At 43.9% G+C, this 14,132-nt stretch overlaps 1 protein-coding gene across 3 annotated transcripts; it reads right to left on the bottom strand.

The window, feature by feature from the left end:
* Positions 1 to 7,466: 7,466 nt before the first annotated feature.
* On the bottom strand, positions 7,467 to 14,132 carry LOC309692436 (uncharacterized protein). 3 transcript variants are annotated; one of them, XM_082510916.1, is made up of 8 exons: positions 13,690 to 14,132; positions 12,917 to 13,038; positions 11,493 to 11,630; positions 11,264 to 11,353; positions 10,608 to 10,679; positions 10,433 to 10,491; positions 10,088 to 10,205; positions 7,467 to 9,773 (listed from the first exon to the last, which is right to left on the bottom strand). In XM_082510916.1, the coding sequence occupies exons 2-6, from the start codon at positions 12,980 to 12,982 to the stop codon at positions 10,435 to 10,437; spliced, it is 423 nt and encodes a 140-aa protein (XP_082367042.1). In that variant the 5' UTR covers positions 12,983 to 13,038; positions 13,690 to 14,132; the 3' UTR covers positions 7,467 to 9,773; positions 10,088 to 10,205; positions 10,433 to 10,434. The 3 variants fall into 3 exon arrangements, with proteins under 3 accessions (XP_082367042.1, XP_082367041.1, XP_082367043.1); XM_082510915.1 differs by lacking the exon at positions 13,690 to 14,132 and adding an exon at positions 13,474 to 13,501; XM_082510917.1 differs by lacking the exon at positions 13,690 to 14,132 and adding an exon at positions 13,456 to 13,473.

Genomic DNA, 14,132 nt, shown 5'->3' with positions numbered 1-14,132 from the left:
TGCGATTACGATGATGTGACAGAAGCCCACAAAAATGAAACTCTGACAGGATAGCCTGCATGTCACGGAAACAGTCACATTATGTAAAACGTGTAAGAAAACAAAAGCAGGATATTATAGAATAACATACAGATTTCTGTCGTACTTCATATTTGGAGAAGTACCAGCGAGCTAAAAATAGCTCCATAACAATTGTGGCACGGCCTACTGAAGAAGAGAATAATGACGCTACAGCTCTGAAAGAGAGCTTTTAGCTCATTTAACCTCCTAAGACCCGAACTCTTCCAGAGCATGCATTTTTAATTTCTCTTTGATCTTTGGGCATATTGGGGCCCGATGAATGTAAAAACAAAGAATTATCAAATGTTATTTTTATTTTACCTGATTTTTGTTTCTAAGAAAAATGAGAGCCACAAATGAGGATATTTGTTAGAATTTTGATAGAACAGTGGCAGCATTATCTCCTCGTAAGTGGACATCAGGCCCTTGTAGAGCAAAATTCAGTATTTTGGTCTAAATAACCCAAAATGTGATGTCCACATATGTGGACGCCAGGTCCTAGGAGGTTTAAAGTTGCGACTCTAAAGAAATGCTACTGATATGGGTAGCACAGTCAGTAAGTTTAACGGTTATTCTAGCAGAACCACTAAGAGGTGCTCATTAGGGGTGGGCCGACTGAGCCAAATAATGATGATATCAGACCGATACTAGCACCATAGGGTCAATACTTTACTTCCAATAAGTTCAGTAGTTTTTTCCCATTCATCAGAAAGTAGACATGTCTGTGCAAACACCACTCCTCCCATGTATTCATAGTTTGCTTCATTGTGTTTAGTTGTGCGGCCACACGACTCAGTGGCACTGAGCCGCCAGTAGGCTCCAGTGAGTGAGAAAGCAAAGCATTATGCTTCAGGGATGTGAAAGGAAAAAACTGGAAACAACGATACATGCTGGAAGGAAATTCTCCACTGTGGAAACACCATCGACTTGTATAAAGACACAAAAGACCATGAGAAAGAGGGTTTTGCCCAGAACAAACAGCAAAGAAAGGAAGAGAGGAAGATGGAAATCCCTCACACAGACCCCAGTAATTAGACAGAGCCCACTGTCACAGTCAGAGACAGAGAGGCAAAGAATAACCAGGTAGCTCTTACTTGCATTAGTTATTGCTCATCATAGTTGTTACAGCTGATTCTACATAGAAATTCAATGAATATATTCAACCAACTGAATTGTTTTAATTTACTACATTAAAATAAGTTATTTTATTGGAAATTAATTAATTACCCCAAATAGAAACAACTATATTTAAAAATATCTGAATGTAATTTCCTTTTTATGTTGTCAACATGTGCAATCAACAGACGTTAACTCAAAGTGCTGTAAAGACAGGCACATTTACATTCCAGGTCTTTGAATACATGAAAAGCTGAAAGATGTGTTAACTTATGTCTATGGAAAGTGAAAATCACAGGTAAATGTGTTGGACTGGTTCTTACATAGTGCTTTTCTACTCTATCTGAGCACTCAAAGCACTTTATACAACTTGGCCCATTCACCTATTCACACAATAACTTTTTTCTTTCTATCTGACATCCACATGCATTCCTACTCCAATGGATGCCATTAAATTGTGTTTAGATTTGGCAAAGTGATGATGATTCATCTCATAAATCATGACAAATTAAAAGTAATAGTATCAGTATTAGTACAAGTAATACTGGCTGTGTATTTACTTGGTACTCGGTACTTGGTATTTGCAGTATTGCACACCACTAGTGCTCATTACACAAACAAATTGCTTTTCTCAGTAGGTTCTGAAGACTTTTTAAAAGTATTTTGTTACAGTGTAATGTGGTAAGTTACTGTTAAAAGTAATATACCCACCACTGGTTACCTGCAATAAAAAACCACCTTTTTGAAATGCTGAAAGAGGAAGCTGCTTCTATATTTTTTAGCAGCTAGCACATGATTGGCTTAGGTGTGAGATCTGCTATTTAGGTCACTACAAATGTGGCTTTTGAAAAACTTCCAGTGGAAAAAGTAAAGATTCTGTCTTGCAGGGTCAATAATAATTTAATAATCAAATACTGGAAAAGATCCACTGCTGTGTGACTGTGTGTCACACGGCACACACAAACACATTTATATACATCCAACTTGTAACCCCCCTCCCCGGCTTCCAGACCTGTTCTGCCTCTGAAGAGCTTTAACATGAACAGGAAGTGAAGGCAACATGTGACAGCCACTGGCCAGCAGGCAGCTGTCAGGGAGCAGCGGCGAACACTCCAGAATTAGATCAGACAGAGCCGACACGCTCATACTTACATAGGGGGAAGCACAAACACAGAAGAAAGGAAGCAGAAGGCCAGTTAGAGCCATTTCCTCTACTGCTGAGTGGGCTAATTGGTAAGCAAAGTCGTTAATCTGCTCCAGGGCTCTGGTTGCACCCTCTATAAACAGTGTGTGTGTGTGTGAGTGTGTGCTCACACATTTGAATTTGCACTATAGCTGTCTCTATCCATCAGCAGCAACCAGGCATTTGTGTTGGCTTGTACTGCAGGAGCTTGCAGTGTTTGACAGGTAGATGGGAGGAGAGTGGAGGAAAAAGGCAGATCTGAGGAACACGTCTGCAGCTCGAACAGTCTGCGAAAATATAACCTGGGGCGCCAGAACACAGGCTATAACACTTTGCTAGGAATCACGAATCCACCTTGATACATCATAGATAAGAGTTAACATCCCCGAGGCCATTGCCGGCACTTAGTTGTGGCCGGAAGACAGCAGATATCTGTTTTAAATACCCTCTTCAGGGATTCTATCGAAAGACTCATCATTTAGTTACTGTCATCTGTGCAGCGGTCAGCTCAGGCCTCAGATCGATATTTCACCAGAGCCCTCCATGAATCCGAGAGGGCTGAGTGGAGCTGGGCCTGGCAATTTAATAAAAATGAGCTTGTCCATGCTTTGGTCTATTCTCAAACACGATGAAAAACAAGTTTAGAGGTTATGACGGGCTGATTTTTATGTGGTGCTTTTCTACTGTGCTTGGGCACACAAAGTGTTTTATACAGCATCCCTCATTTACCTGTGATCTCACACGTTTTTCTACATCTTTGTGTTTTCTATCTACTTCATGTGCTGACTGGAGAAGTCAGGGATCGAACCACCAACTTTCCAATTAGTTGATGACCTGTCTACCTCCTGAGCCATGGCTACCCAGTGGACAGCGGAGATAAGCAGAAATGCTGTAATCCGATTACTTTTTCAAGTAATGAGTAAAGTAAGGGATTACTATAGCAAAAAAGTAATTAGATTACTGTTACTTTCCCTTTAGCACACTGCGTTACTGTGTTACTAAACCGTGATTTTGTTTGTGAGAGTGTCTCATGACAATGACATACGAGTCAGATCAACAACAATATGGAGTGCGGGAGAGAGTACAACCATTCAGTGTTTAAAGCTGGGAAGCACTGACATTATATATATCTATATTACCGTTCAGTTCAATTCAATTCAATTCAATTCAATTCAATTCATCCATCCATCCATCCATCCATCTTCATCCGCTTTGTCCGGGGCCGGGTCGCGGGGCAGCAGCCTAAGCAAAGAGGCCCAGACCTCCCTCTCCCCAGCCACCTCCTCCAGCTTATCCGGGGGAATACCAAGGCGTTCCCAGGCCAGCCGAGAGATATAATCTCTCCAGCGTGTCCTGGGTCTTCCCCGGGGCCTCCTCCCGGTGGGACATGCCTGGAACACCTCACCCAGGAGGCGCCCAGGGGGCATCCTTGTCAGATGCCCGAACCACCTCAGCTGGCTCCTTTCGATGTGGAGCAGCAGCGGCTCTACTCTGAGCCCCTCCCGGATGGCCGAACTTCTCACCCTATCTCTAAGGGAGAGGCCAGCCACCCTTCGGAGGAAGCTCATTTCTGCCGCTTGTATCCGCGATCTCGTTCTTTCGGTCACTACCCACAGCTCGTGGCCATAGGTGAGGGTAGGGACGTAGATCGACCGGTAAATTGAGAGCTTCGCTTTTACACTCAGCTCCCTCTTCACCACGATGGACCGGTGCAGCGTCCGCATTACTGCAGCTGCAGCCCCAATCCGTCTGTCGATCTCCGGCTCCCTTCTCCCATCACTCGCGAACAAGACCCCGAGATACTCGAACTCCTCCACTTGGGGCAGGAACTCATCCCCGACCCGGAGTGGGCACTCCACCCTTTTCCGGCTGAGAACCATGGCCTCAGATTTGGAGGTGCTGATCCTCATTCCCGCTGCTTCACACTTGGCTGCGAACCGTTCCAGTGCGAGCTGGAGGCCCTCACCCGATGAAGCCAACAGAACCACATCATCTGCAAAAATCAGAGATGAGATTCTGAGGCCACCAAAGCGAAAGCCCTCCGCCACTTGGCTGAGGGCTTTCAATTCAATTCAATTTTATTTATATAGCGCCAAATCACAACAAAAAACGCCTCAAGGCGCTTCATAGATACAGAGAAAAACCCAACAATCATATGACCCCCTATGAACAAGCACTTTGGCGACAGTGGGAAGGAAAAACTCCCTTTTAACAGGAAGAAACCTCCAGCAGAACCAGGCTCAGGGAGGGGCGGGGCCATCTGCTGTGATTGGTTGGGGTGAGAGAAGGAAGACAGGATAAAAGACATGCTGTGGAAGAGAGACAGAGATTAATAACAGATATGATTCAATGCAGAGAGGTCTATTAATACATAGTGAGTGAGAAAGGTGACTGGAAAGGAAAAACTCAGTGCATCATGGGAATCCCCCGGCAGCCTACGTCTATTGCAGCATAACTAAGGGAGGATTCAGGGTCACCTGGTCCAGCCCTAACTATATGCTTTAGCAAAAAGGAAAGTTTGAAGCCTAATCTTGAAAGTAGAGATAGTGTCTGTCTCCTGAATCCAAACTGGAAGCTGGTTCCACAGAAGAGGGGCCTGAAAACTGAAGGCTCTCCCTCCCTCCCTCCCTCCCGTTCAGCTGACTCCTCAGGACTTGCCTGACCCTCTGCAGGTACTTGGTGGTTGCAGCTTTTCTAGCGGCCTCTTCATGGTTCCCATTCGCCTGTGGGATCCCCAGGTACTTGTAACTGTCCTCTATGTCTGCAATGTTGCCTTCTGGTAGTTCAATCCCCTCAGTTCTGACTACCTTCCCTCTCCTTGTTATCATCCGACTACACTTCTCCAGTCCGAACGACATTCTGATGTCATTGCTGTATATCCTGGTAGTGTGGATCAGTGAATCGATGTCTCGTTCACTCTTGGCATACAGCTTGATGTCATCCATGTACAGGAGGTGGCTGACAACTTCTCCATTCCGTCGTCGGTATCTTGTTAATGATCTCACTGAGGGGGTTCAGGCCTATGCAGAACAGCAGTGGGGACAGAGCATCTCCGTGGTAGATCCCGCACTTGATGGTGACTTGTGCTATGGGCTTGAGGTTGGCCTCCAGTGTTGTCCGCCACATCCCCATTGAGTTCCTGATGAAGGCTCTCAGGGTCCTGTTGATCTTATATAGTTCTAGGCATTCCAGGATCCAGGTGTGGGGCATTGTAATCAATCCAGGCAGTGCACAGGTTGGTCAGTCTGGTCCTGCAGTCTCGGCTGACTGCTTGGTCTGCCAGTAGCTGGTGTTTTGCGCCTCTGGTATTCTTGCCCATCCCTTTCTGTGTTATGGGTTGTGTCCTTCTCCCATATGCTCTTCCAGTATTGTTCTGTCTACAGCCTTGGTGGTGCTGTTCTCATATTGTTCCCCTGCCAGTGAGAGTACACCTTGGCTGGTTCTGTGGAGAACAGCTGGTTTATTCTCCTGCCTTCTATCTCTCTGGTGTACCTCTTCAAGCGTCTGGCCAAGGCTGTAAGTCGTTGCTTGGCAGTTTCCAGGGCCTCAGGTGTGGACAGCTTCCTGTACTTCTTAGGCACCATCCTCATCGCGCCTTTCTGCAACTCCGATAGTTGGCTAACCTCCCTCCGTGCTACCTTGATCTTAGCCTCTAGCCTCCTTCTCCATGGAGGATACTGCCCCTTGTGGCTGTTCAACTTGTAGCATCTCACTGATCACTGCTGTTCTTTTGGCTTTATGCATATTGCATAAAGCCAAAAGGTTCAAACTAATAAAACAAGCTTTAAAAAGAGACTTTTTTATTTGATTAAATTTTATATGATGGATTAAGCAGAAAAAATTGAATTGAGCTGAAATGTCTGTTGCGTTATTACGTATTCAGGTTGTGCGTCATGTTTTTAAAATGTAACTAATTAATAAAATAACTACTTACTCACACCTTGGCTCAGGCGATTAGAGGATCATCAGGGGGTCCTTTTGTCCCTCTGTGGGGGGTCACTCCCACTAGGTTTATATCTGGGACTCTCCACCATTTGACCTTAGAACTGAAGAAGCTTCTCGGATGAGAGGTGAAACGTCTTAAAGTAACTTAAAGAAGTCCAGACGCTTTTCTTTGCAAGCTCCTTTGACTACGATGACCTGGATGACTAAGAACCTTCACAGACATAATCAGTACTTACTACTTACATTAGGACAGCAAAATAATTGGATATAAAAAAGCGCATCTTAGAGAGACAGAGGTTCATCAGTCTGTGAAAAATGTGAGCATAATGTTTGTCAGTGTAAAACTGGGAAGACTCTGAATGCCGTGTTAACTACACTACATAATATTATCAAAAATTCAGAGCACCTGGAGGAATCTCTGTGCGTACAGGACAAAATGAGAATCAGTTTGGTAATGATAGATATGATTCTGTAATGGAAATCACTGCATGGACTCAAGAACACTGAAGCAAAATGGATAACTGTTCAAACAAACCAAAGTTTGAAATTTGTTTTGGAAAACATAGATACCTCATCTTCCGGACTGAAAAGTAAAGTGACCATCTGGCTTGTTATTAGCACTCAGCTAAATAGCCAGCAGCTCTGATGGTGTATCAGTGTTTATAGAACTGGCAGCTTGCACATGTGGAACGTCACCAGCAAAATGCTGAAAAATACACATGGGTTTCAGAGAAACACATGCTCCAGCACAGACAGCTCCTTTTTAGGGAAGGCCTTCTATATTTCAACAAGACAACCCTAAACCTCATGCTGGACCTGTTAAAACAGTAGGGCTTCATAGAAGAAGGGTCCAGGCAATACATATTTTGCATCAAATCACAACAACACAGAACACTTAAGATGCTTCATATTGTAAAGACCTTACACTGGAGAAAACCCCAACAATCAAAGGAGCTTCTTTGAGCAAGCATTTGTTGTTGTTGTCCAGTCTGTGTGCCAAATATCCTAGGGCAAGATACTAACACCAAGTTGCTCTCCGATGCATCCACTGGAGTATAAATGTGTGTGAATGTTAGGAATCACTCAAGCATAAGAAGAAGAGCTTATGTCAATGAGGCATATTGCATAAAGCGTTTTGACTGCTCCAGGAGTGCTATATAAGAATCAGTCCATTTACCATTTGCACTTTGCAACAGTGGGACTATAAAAAGCATCAAAAACGAAAGCCTTGACTGTATTTGCATTTGCCAAGAGTCTGTTTGTAGCTGGCATGGAATTGTTTGTGCTTGACAGTCCAGTTTGACAAAATGTTTCTTATCTCTGGAAATGTGTGAAACAATCCTAAATTCAAAAATCCCACATCTGCGCACCAGGTATCTCTTGTACCCGGAAAAAATTAAAAAAATATTAATGAGCTAGCTGTTTAATTGGATGTGTATCAGAAAAACACAGTGTAGTTTATTTTTAGTCATTCAGTATAATAAACCACACTGAAATACACGGACCTGCAGCTAAAAATACTTCAAGGAAAAACAAAACTGTGATACAACATTCTTCATATTTGAGTAACAGTCTCCAGCAGTTGTAGGAAATGACTAGTAATGAAACTGTTAATAACAACATTTGTAAATAACTTCTGTTGTCAGGAGCAGAAATGATAGTAATGACCTCGAGGAAATGGCTTTGTGACCCTTTCCAGGCCGAGAGAAGTTACTTTGTTTCTCGGTTGTTTCTTTCGATTGTGCTGTGATGTTTTATGAGCTCTTCTAACCTACTTAGCTTTGTCAGGCGTGTCTCGTTTATCTGGGTGTGGCTACTGAAACTGAACTCAGGGATCCAAACAAACGTCATTCAGGGTTCATTTATGAGTTAACAAAAACACTGCCTTTTGTATTTACTCAGGCTATTTTTGTCTAATAGTAACTTTGATTTAATGATCTAAAATAAAACGTTCAATCTCCATATTTCAGCTTTTTTCTCTTACTGTGAACCTAATGCTCCTTTTTACATGTAAGAGTCACAAATATGCCAAAAAAAAACAAACAAGCCCCAAAACAAAAAACAAACAAACAAAAAAGAACATTGAGAAGTGGGCAAATACTTTTTCGCAGCACCGTGAAGCTGAACTTTTCGCTCTCAGCTGGAGATAGACGATTTGTCCTGCCATCAGTGCAGTGTGAGGAGTTTATATGCAGAGAAGACACCTGAGAACATAATGAGAAGCTGGACGGAAGCTAAAGGTGGAAGCTTGTACTTATTCCTCCCACTACCAGTCAGCCTGTCTCTGACTCCATAAAAGAAAGCAGCAGCATGTGTTACTGTCAGCTACAGTCATAAAACATGTGGACACCGGGTGTTTACACCGCAAGACTGCACCACACATCACAGGAGGCCGAGGACTGTGCGCAACATTGCTGAAACCTTTGTGTCCTGTGTATTTGTGAGCATTGCAGCCTTTTGTTTAACATGAACTAAACTTTGACCGAGGCCTTGTGAGTTCTGTTTTAAAGCGGAGAGTTGTAGAACAATTTTTGCATCACTCATGTACAAATATATTTGTTTGCATGTGTGTGTGTGACAGAGTCCTTCTGTTATCAGTGCTGACTCCTCCTGAGACCTGTTTTAATGAGATAAACTCCCCCAAAATAAATGACAAAAACACAGCTGGATGTCAGATGTATGGAAACGCTGAGTATGCTGCACAGTGGGGACGGTGGCTCCTTCTGACTCATCAGAGCAGCTCCTTTGATCACTCAGGAAATATGGAGGCCTACAGTTCCTTTATCACCCTCATTAATCTCTCTCTCTCTCACACACACACACACACACACACACACACACACACACACACACACACAGCCAATAAATCCACAAACAGAATTACAGAGAAGATGATGACTTATGGGGATGTGGTGATTCTGATTCTCCGGTGGTAAATTCCTCAGAAGTGAGTGACAGTAACAATTTGTGACTGAAGGCTGTGGACAGCGAGAGCATAGCTATCCTATTCTGATCATATTCTGGTCTCAGTGAAGAGAAAGCTCCTATGGAGCCACGTTTGCTTGTCTGGGCATCAAGGACAGATGGTGCTGGAAGGAGATATTTGACAAAACTGTGATGTGATATGATGCGATGTGATGGACAGCCCTACAGGCCAAAGCACTGGATCTTTATTTTTGTGGTATGACAGGAAATATTTAGAGTACAGGAATTTAAATTAAAAGCAGAGGGAAATGAAGATCTAGTGTACTGGAGGCCCTTCTTGTATATTGGCTGGTTGAGTGTGCCTGAGCTTGTGTATGTTTGTTGTACGCTGTAACACTCCTGTGGCTCCACCTGCCTCTCCTGCTGTCTTTCAGCAGCTGTGGCTCAGCAGGTAGAGCAGTAGACAGTAGTAGATGGCAGTTTAAGTCCTTGGTTCCTCCAGTCCACATTGCCTTGAGCAAGACATTCAGCCGCCCAAGCAGCTCTGCAGGCAAGACATGCATGTTAGCACATGTGTATGAATGAGAGGAAAATTGCTTAGCATTCCATCCAGTGAGGCTGAAACACTACTAAGATTGGCCAAAATAATACAAGCACATGCCTTCAATTGTGTATTGTGGTTTGTCTAGGTCTGGTGCAGGGTTTTGTGATACATTATGTTTTGTACAGTGCAGTATATTTTTGACCCTGTGTGATGTCAAAATTTTGTGTTATTGCTTGTATTACGCCCAGTATTGTTAGGAGTACATTTGATACACAGTATATTTACTGCCAGTACTGTTGCTGTATTATTGTTACCCTGTGCGAGGCTCTTGGTACTCTGCGCTTTCTCGCCTCTCGCCCGCTCATCCACGTCACTCTTCTTCCCCTCTGAAGGCTTTAGGCTCATCTGCAGCTGACTGCTGTACTTCTCATGCTGAAACAGAAGAATGAGGCAAACGTACTCAAGGTACTGCAAATTGCATGTACTCACGGTACTGCATGTGCTCACGGTACTGTACATGCTGTGTGTAGTCATGAGAAATTCATGACGCTCTGAGTAGTTTTGGAAATGCAAACTAAATGCAGTTAAACAAGGAAATTAAATAACACCCTCTATGCAGTAATTTGTACAATAGAAAACACACACCCACAAACACCAACCTTTAGGGCCTCCTCTGGGACTTTGTGTTGACTTTTCTCCAGAACATAGACGTGAGAATGTGAACAACAGCTCAGAAAAATATTAAAATTATCACACACACACACACACGCACAGAAACACACACGCGCGCACAGACACTCACACAAACAGTGCGTGTGTGCGTCTGAAGGATATCGTATCCGAAGCGGATGATGTCGGACAGTTTGAGGGTGATGTAGGTCTGATCAGGAATCCGAAGGTCGTTGTCTGCAGGAAACAAACAAACAAACGTCCAGGTGAAAGTTTCTGATTATGATCCTGAAGTCCACTCTGAAGGTTTTCACTCTTTTGTGATTTTACAGTTCTTGCCTGTTTAAATTAAAGTGGAATTAAATTTTTTTAAGTTAATAAAAAAAAAAAAAAATCTTTGTACTGTAAATGGCCTGCATTTGTATAGCGCTTTTCTAGTCCATAGGACCCCAAAGCGCTTTACACTACATTCAGTCATTCACCCATTCACACACTGGTGATAGCAAGCTACATTGTAGCCACAGCTGCCCTGGGGCGCACTGACAGAGGCGAGGCTGCCGGACACAGGCGCCACCGGGCCCTCTGACCACCACCAGTAGGCAAACACGGGGTTAGTATCTTGCCCAAGGATATTTGGCAAGCAGCCAGGATGCAGCCTGGGATCGAACCACCGACCTTCTGATTAGGGGCTGACCTGCTCTGCCACCTGAGCTACAGCCACCCTGTGACCTGTGACTTTAGGCATCACCACCCCCCACCTGTGTTTGCTGCTGATTGGTGGATACCTATGATAATGTACTGATATGTTGTGTATGGCTCACCCCATTGAGGCTGCCCAGGTCCTTCACCAGGTGTTCATCAGTGGTCGGGTTGTAGTTGATGACAGCGTGCTGTTTGTCCACACTGCGAGACTGAGACACACACACATACAACTCTTTTTGCTTACTTTCACTGCGACTCAAACAAGACACCATTACAACTTCCTTTTTCAGACCAACCTAGAGGGAGGCAATTTCTACTAACCCGAACACCTGCACAGGTCAGCCTCACCTGAAGCATCAGCTCGCAGTCCTCTCGGCCCACAAAAATCATCTCTCGGGGGAGGCGGTGTCGAGTCCCCGAACTGCTTACCAGGAACCATGATGTCACACTCATCTTCACAGGCCTGCTGAGAAACCCCAGAGCATCCTGGGAAATGAAGACAGAGGCAGGTGATACAGGTGGGTTTGTGCGGGCCTGTTGTGCCACCGTGACAGATTTTAAATATTTAATCAGACAAAATGAGTAATTTCAGACGATCCTGTGTGTGTTTGAATCCTGACAGCTGAGGCACCTGCAGGTGTGTAGTCAGGTCCAAAAGGACCTGCAGGTTGTCCACACCAGCCTGAGTCTGAGGTTCAAACACCTTCAACTTTCAATTAAGCACTGAATGAACTCCTACAGACATTTTTATTCACAGTGCTCTGATTACAGAGGTTCGGCACAGAAACGGGGTCATGCAGTCAAATATGTGATATTTATTAAAAACACAGAGCATGAGCAAATCAACTGTTCATTTCATCTTTAGAGTTAAAAGTTGAACTAAAGCACTGACCAGCAGAAAATAAAACACGAGCGCTTTATAAAACTTCTAATTTGAAATAACGGCTCAGAGATGATTCTGTTTCCTGGGAACGGGTTAAAGATATTTCCTATTTCTAACAGGAAATATCCAACTGTCAAATGACCACATGATCTCACACACACACTCGCACAGGTGAGAGTCACTGACATTAAAACTTCAGTTTTAGTGTTTTTCTGCACATATACTGCAGTATCATCAGTACTGTCAATACTTTTGTGTGAACCACACGAACAGATGAAGTGAGAGTTTGGAGTTTGAGCACTGGGTTTTGTATGCAGGAGCTCTTGCAGACACAGCTGAAGGATAGATGAAGCTCCTCTGCAGCACAGACAGCAGTGCCACAGACGCTCTGTCCAATCAGAGGCTGACACACGGGCACACATGGAGTAGATCAGCTCCTCCATCAGTCACTGAGACTTCACATCCACTCTGGAGCTCACTCTGTGAAGCTCTGCCCTTCTCAGGAGGTCAGAGGTGATTGGACAGCTCACTCCAAAGGGTTCCATAGGTAAAAAGTCTGGGGAAGGGAGGGGGGGGATCTTCCTGTTTTTCATCACGGCATAGAACCAGTGAAGAAAACTGCTCATGATGTGGACAAGTGTGCACAACACACACTCAGATGCACATACACACAGACAACCACAGACACTGAGCTGATGCTGGAGGAGAGGAGCGGCTCTTCAGCAGCATCTCTCCAGGCCTCAGCGCCTCTCGGCGGCTGCTGCCCAGAGCTGCTCCTCCTGTCCGGTTCCGACAGACCGACGGACGTGTGTGTGTGAAGGGTGGGGGAGTTACAGACAGTTGACAGACAGGCTCTCCTCCTCCACGCCCTGCCCTCCCCCTCTCTTACCTCCGGGCTCTTCCCCGCTGCTCTTCGCTTCTTGGATCTGGGGCTGGCGTGCTGCGGGCAGAGCATGAGCGGGTCCCGTTATCCGGACTCACACGGACTGGGGCGGCTCGGTACGGTGGCCCCTAGAGACAAAGCATGTATAAACTCCAAAACACTTACAAATTCCAAATAGCACGCACAAACTCCTCAACACATACAAAATCCAAAACACATGCAAACTCCAAAACACATGCAAAATCCAAAACACGTACAAAATCCAAAACACGTACAAAATCCAAGACACGTACAAAATCCAAGACACGTACAAGCTCCAAAACACATACAAAATCCAAAACACGTACAAAATACAAAACACGTGCAAAATACAAAACACATGCAAAATCCAAAAGGCGTACAAAATCCAAAACACGTACAAAATCCAAAACACGTACAAAATCCAAAACACATACAAAATCCAAAACACGTACAAAATCCAAAACACGTACAAAATACAAAACACGTGCAAAATCCAAAACACGTGCAAACTCCAAAACACGTACAAAATTCAAAACACGTACAAAATCCAAAACACATGCAAAATCCAAAACACATACAAAATCCAAAACACGTACAAAATCCAAAACACGTGCAAAATCCAAGACACATACAAAATTCAAAACACGTGCAAACTCCAAAACACATGCAAAATCCAAAACACGTACAAAATCCAAAACACATGCAAACTCCAAAACACATACAAAATCCAAAACACATGCAAAATCCAAAACACGTACAAAATTCAAAACACATGCAAACTCCAAATCACAACGGAAGTGCTCCAGGACGCTAGGGGCAGTGTTGAGCTCGATTTGTAAAATAAACGGCAAGTTTGTTGCAAACACATGGGCTCTAGTCTCCGTTGCGCTTCCCAGGTTGCCTAGCAACTATGATACTAACAGCTGGAAACGTGTCATACAACTTTTTTTGACAGAAATGAAGGAGAACATATTTTTTTTCATTTGTTTGTTTGTTTCTACAAGAGCTTTGTGTGATTTGATAAGTATCTGAGGCTGAGACCACAGGACAGTAAAACATGATTTTTGGGCTTCATTTCTGTACTGAACAGTCATTTAAGATTAGCTAGTAAATAACAATTAGCTAATGTTGTTCATGAGACTAAAGTCATATCACTTTGGTAATGTAAATATAATATGGCCAATATTATGGTTATTATATT

This window comes from Aulonocara stuartgranti (assembly GCF_965226115.1).
Source record: "Aulonocara stuartgranti genome assembly, chromosome: 17".
Taxonomy (NCBI): domain Eukaryota; kingdom Metazoa; phylum Chordata; class Actinopteri; order Cichliformes; family Cichlidae; genus Aulonocara; species Aulonocara stuartgranti.
This window is presented reverse-complemented; position numbering and strand designations above follow the sequence as displayed.

What these genes read in the sequence shown, in the direction of transcription:
- LOC309692436 (XM_082510916.1), bottom strand. Translation starts at nt 12,982, where the DNA reads ATGCTCTGCCCGCAGCACGCCAGCCCCAGATCCAAGAAGCGAAGAGCA. An exon ending in ACCTGGGCAGCCTCAATGGG is followed by an intron (nt 10,680 to 11,263) that starts GTGAGCCATACA and finishes TGTTTCCTGCAG; the next exon opens with ACAACGACCTTCGGATTCCT. An exon ending in CATCATCCGCTTCGGATACG is followed by an intron (nt 10,492 to 10,607) that starts ATATCCTTCAGA and finishes GCTGTTGTTCAC; the next exon opens with ATTCTCACGTCTATGTTCTG.